The following is a 5773-nucleotide window of genomic DNA, read 5'->3' as shown; positions in this document are numbered from 1 at the left end:
AAACATACAAGCAAGAGCGTTTTTATTGCCAAATTCACCTTCACCAATCTTTTGTTTTCGTTTTTCTTTTAAGTTTCTACAAGCCAAGTATATACTTAAGGTCTCTTGTCATCTCCCATTCACTCAACTCACTGCTTCCTGGCTCTGCCATTCTAGTAACTTCCAAGCTGGTAAGTCTCATGGCCATTGTTCAGTTCTCACATTACTGGGTCTATGTACATGGCAGTGTTGACTGCTCTCCTTGTTGCAACTTTCGTCTCGAGTTCGATAACCACCCTCAGTTGGTTCTTTTTGCACTGCCATTGACTGGCACCTATTCTGTATCCTTTATGGGCTCCCCTTCTATCATCAAACATTCATATTCTCCAGGGTTCTTCCTTAGCCTACTGCTCTTCTCACGTGGCAGTATGAAGCCATGAGCAAAGCCTTCCAAAGTTTCAATACCCACCTTTCCCAGTGAGTCCCAAAAATACATGTCTGGCCAAATCCCCTCATCTGTGCTTCTAATTGCCTATTGAATACCTCTACCTGGGAAGTTTACAAATCCTGGGGGTGACAAAAAAATGTATACACACTTTAAGGGGCGTTATCTATGTATTACTTTATGAAATTGAATTGAATTGCGGTAGCAACATGTAGTATGATGTTTGCTCAAAAGATAGCGTTAATCAAATGAATGCTAGTTTCAATTCATTGTATTACAATTTTAATAGGGTTTTTTTTCCTTTCTTAAAATGTGTGTGCATTTTTTTGGCACCCTCTGTAGTTCGGACTCAATGTCCCAAACTGAATCTATCCCCTAAACCTTTCTCAGCTATTGGGAAACATCCACTGTGTTTCCCAAATTAGAAACCTAGGAGCGAGCCTTGTCTTGGCCTCTTCTAATCTCTTATTGTATTGTTCACAATACTTTATGAGCTCTGCATGCCTCCAAGCAAAAGTATTAGCGCAATACGAATATGACATAGAAACCTGTCATGATGTACCTCTTACCAATCTTGACAGTCTTATTTTTTGCCCCTGCTTGATATAAATTCAATTTCTGGGACTGCCTATAGATGTTGCACATATTAAAATGTTTGCTGTCTTTTACTATGACTCATACTTTAACTTCTTACTCTGATTACCTTCTTAGTTAATTTAGTCCAGTTAATTCCAACCTGGCTAACGCTTATCTTTTAGAGGTCAAGAATCACATCACATTCTTGAGGGAGACTTCCCTTCCCTGATACCCACAGACTTTTAGACAACTCTCTTTTCAGGAGTGTCATAATACCCTCTAGTGTCCCTAATACTATATTTCTTTGTTATTGTATTATCTGTTTGTGTGCTTATCTCATCCCCAACAGAATTATATGTTTATCTTCCTCATTATACTTTAGCTTCATAAGATTAGACAGTATGGCACAATGTTTATTTGTTTGACACAAATAAAAAAGTATCAGTGTATAGACAATTATCACCAGACAGCTGAAGACTACTCTAATATGAAAAAATATATATATATAAACAAAAAGAAGTAATTTAAAACAAATGACAATGCAAAAAAGCTGAAGAAATTTTGAAAAAATTTTAATATTTTCAAAGGGATGAGAGGAGGTACTGCACAATTTTAAAAGAATAAAAGAAGAAAGAATTCAAGGACATTAAAATATGATAGCATAAGGTTAATCTAGAAGAGCTAATATATGATTGATTGAGTTCTAGAAGAAAAGGGAACATAAAAGACAAAGGGGAGATTAACAAAGAACTATTTTAAAATATTTCCCCAGGATTGAACTGTACAAGTGTTCAGATTAAGAAGGTTCATGATGAAACCTCAGTATAATTTCAAAATACTGAGGTGAAAAAGAAGAGTTTAGAAAATTTCAGACTGAAAAACGAACAGAGAATAAACAATATGGAGACCAAGCGAGACTAGAGTCAAATGAGTCAGGGATGGGGGGGAGGGGTAAAGAGAAAGACATAGTCAGGGGAGAGAGACCGATTCAAGAGAGAGAGGGAGAGGCAAAGGGGAGAGAAAGGTAGGGAGGAGACAGCGACAGCGAGAGAGAAACGGAACAGAGAATGACACGGAGAGAGGGAGTTGGAGGGGAGAGAGAAAGAGAGATAGACAGATGAAAGGAAGAGAGAGAAAGACAGGTAGGGTAGAGAGATGAAAGCACGGACAGAGATGGAAAGAGAGGCAGCGAGGGGAAAAAGAGACAGAACCAGGAAGGGAAGGGGAAACAGAGAGAGGAGGAGGACAGGGAGAGAAAAATAGGGAGAGCAACAGGGGAAGGGAGAGACGAGAGGAAGAGAAAGAGAGACGGGAGTGGGCAGAGAAGAGAGACGTGTAGAGAAAGACAGGTTGTGGCAGTTACGTTATGAAGTCCGGGGAAAACAAGTTCTACAAGAGTGGAAAAATAATGGTGGTATACACCATAAGGTCCATCTGTGAGTAATATTTACACCATGGTCAGTAAAGAGTAAACACTCAATGTTGTGTAAACAAATGGTATAACTGTGCGGAAGGATAAGGAGGCAGCACATACCAGTGAGCGCGTGTATATTACGGTTTGGAGGCATGGAAAATAAAAAAGCCAATTCTCATGCATCTCAGTAGGAAGTCAATTAAAACTGAATAATCAAGAAACAAGCAGTAAAAGTGTGTTATTTACAAGCTGAAAAAGTAGCAGCAGTAATTAGCGGTGGAGAGGAGTAGGGCACCTATTAGCCTGCGGAACTGCTTGACTTTTTAAGCTATGTACTTGTATACCTTTGATAACCTAAAAATCATTTTAAAAGTCCCCACCAAGATTGCTACATGTAATCAACTTGATAAAATAAAACATTAACGCTGTTTACTCTCTCTGATGGAAAACCTGCTGAACAACAAAGCAAACTGAGAGGATTCTTTGAAGTATACAAAAGCACTTGGGCAACTGCACCACTCGGTGCGATAAACCATCACCTCAAAAAATAATGAAAATAACAAGTGATAATTTACAATCTATACCTCTTCCAAAACTCGACCATTAGAGGAGCATTTTATTAAATGCTCACGGTTTTCCTTTTACCTGTTAGAACTAAGGGGAGTTCATTTTGACCAGCTCTCATATCACGTCATATTATTTTAGAGCAAACTGAAAGGAAGGAATGAAAGCATCAAGCTTCTTAAAAACAAATTCTGTCATTTCTTTCCCTGCGCACCGCCCAGCCCGCAGGCACGTGCTCGGCCGCCGGACGTACCCTGTTGAACACCGGCAGCATCATGTACAGCTTCTCTTCCTGCTCCTTCTGCGTCATGTGCCGAGGCGGATGGCACAGCTCGGTGAAAAGCCGGCGGAGGTGCATGAGTCCTAAGGCGTTGTCTTGCGGGCTGCACTCCTCCTGCCTCGGCCGCCCCATGATCCTCTTCACCATGTTCATCTTGGCGGGTTGGTGATAAACACTTCTAATTCTGTAGAAAGATGAGCATACACAAACAGTCAAAAATGCCTTCATTTTCACTAGGTCAAGCATGCATAAAGAGCTTATAAAAAGTCTGAAAACTAGAAAATTCTGATTAAAATATTTTTTCTACCTCTTTAAAAAGGTAGAAAGGCAAAGCTAATTGTGATACATCTCCCTAAAAGGCAAATTATAATCATAGCACTCAATTATCCTAGCTTTGACACAATTTGCATAAAATGTAAAACAGTAACTGGACAAGTAACAAACTTTTCCAATTAAGTTAGTCATATCAAATTCAACAACTAAATGGATCACAGATCTTACTCTTAATATGTTGCTTAATAGCTGAGCATGTGTAAAAAGAATGAAAGAACAGAAAGTTCACCCTTATCTCAAAATACCCCCCAAAAAAACAAAACAAAAAAAACCCACAAAGTTTTCTATGCTTAATTATTTTTTTTCTAGATGAAGGATTACACTTTGGTACCTGCTAAATAGTTTACTTTGTTATAGTTTGAAAACATGCAAATTAAATAAAATGATATCCCAACATATTTTACAAATCATAATTAAAAATTATGTAACTGAAGACCACTTTTTCAAACTATGGTTTGAAACCCTTTGGTAGGTTGTGTTAATTCATTCAGTAGATCATGGTGAGCATTTAAAAATGAAACAGAAGATAGTGGAACACATATAGTAAGGGTGATTATTATTTCATGAAACTTACTCTAGCTAAGGGGGTATTTGTGTGCACTGCATCGTAAGTAAAATGTATCCCTAGCTAGAGCTGCAGTTAAGAAATAAACAAACAAACCACTGGTCAGAACATATACCAGAATCAATAATACTAAGCCTTCAGAAAGCATCATCAGCCCTTTTCAGCCACCACTAACTGTGCCAGCAATTAGCTCATTTCAGACAGAAAAACAGGATATCTTACAAGAGGAATCAGGAAGGCGGAGAGGACATGATGGATATAAGGAATCTGGATGAAAGGCAATTGGCCTTTTAATCCGTAGAAAAGCAGGAATAACTTGAAGATTTTCATTTTGCTGCATCACCACATAAGCCAGTAGGCCATTTCTTAAGAAATGACAGACTACTGCAAGGCTAGAGCTTTATTTACTAAACATCTGTCTATTGATTTTTTAAAACTGTAAGAAGAACTAGCATCTTAAACATGCTCGTCTTGGAGAATTTTGAGTGAATTCCATATTTGGCTTCGGACATATGCTTAAGCAGTAGCTCGGCTGCAACAGGAGGCCATGATGTGACTCATCATAGGTAAGGAGCAGAAAGACACACTCTGCTCAGAGCTCTGCCAATGGCTTTGTCTGTGTGAGTGACTGCTGTGCAAAGAGCACTTAATACGCCCTAAGGGGTCCAATCAGGGAAGAGTGCTTAGACACACAGGCAAAGGGCCAAGGAGAACCTCTACTACAAAATGACAAACAAAAGTTAGTCCAGTTCAAAACTGTTCTTGGAAAATAGATGAGCCCTCCAAATATAAAGATTTCAACAAATATATTCCAATAGCCTACTATGTGCTGTCTTAGAAATCCCCAGAACAAAAAACAAATTTGAAGTGAATTATAATATGTAAATTAGCTAACATTTTAGATTATGCATAGCTCTGCTCTTTTCCCTTAGCCTATAGCTAGAGTTCATAATCTAGGCAGCGGTTCTCAACCTTTCTAATGCCGCGACCCCTTAATACAGTTCCTCATGTTGTGGTGACCCCCAACCAAAAAATTATTTTTGTCACTACTCTATAACTGTACTTTTGCTACTGTTATGAATCATAATGTAAATATCTTTGTTTTCTGATGGTCTTAGGCGACCCCTGTGAAAGGGTCGTGCGACAGGTTGAGAACTGCTGATCTAGGGTCTGCGGGTAGGATTTAGGGGATTCATGACCCGCCAATACTTTAGGAGAGTCTTAGCTTTCAAAGGTATCTGTCAAAAAAAAAAAAAAGTCAAGTATCACTCTGTATCTATAGAACTTTAAAGCCCATTCAGACCATTTTCTTTGTTCCTCATTCCAAGTTAAACCAAGTGGGCGGGTAATAAGACTGATTCTACCTTTAAGTGAAACCCCAAGATAATAATAAATGTTAACTATAATTTTATATATATATATATATATATGTATGTATGTATGTATATATATACATACATATAGTCACAGGATATGGAGTACAACATAGGGAATAGTTAATGGAATTGTAACAGCTATATACAATATTAGAGGGGTGGTAGATTCAAGGAGGGGGGTTATTACTTTGTGAGGGGTGTAAATGTATAACTATTACATTGTTTTCTATACCTGAAACGA

The 5773-nt window shown here is 38.2% G+C and overlaps 1 protein-coding gene across 7 annotated transcripts in view; it reads right to left on the bottom strand.

Moving 5' to 3' along the window:
* WDFY3 (WD repeat and FYVE domain containing 3) overlaps positions 1-5773 on the bottom strand; it is a 240176-nt gene that overhangs the window by 161841 nt on the left and 72562 nt on the right. For all 7 annotated transcript variants that reach the window (XM_019624066.1, XM_019624070.1, XM_019624068.1 and 4 more), the window contains exon 2: positions 3232-3442. In XM_019624066.1, the coding sequence (XP_019479611.1) occupies positions 3232-3411 (180 nt within the window). In that variant the 5' untranslated portion in view covers positions 3412-3442. The remainder of the gene's footprint in view (positions 1-3231; positions 3443-5773) is intronic.

This window comes from Hipposideros armiger, unplaced genomic scaffold, assembly GCF_001890085.2.
Source record: "Hipposideros armiger isolate ML-2016 unplaced genomic scaffold, ASM189008v1 scaffold_576, whole genome shotgun sequence".
Taxonomy (NCBI): Eukaryota; Metazoa; Chordata; class Mammalia; order Chiroptera; family Hipposideridae; genus Hipposideros; species Hipposideros armiger.
This window is presented reverse-complemented; position numbering and strand designations above follow the sequence as displayed.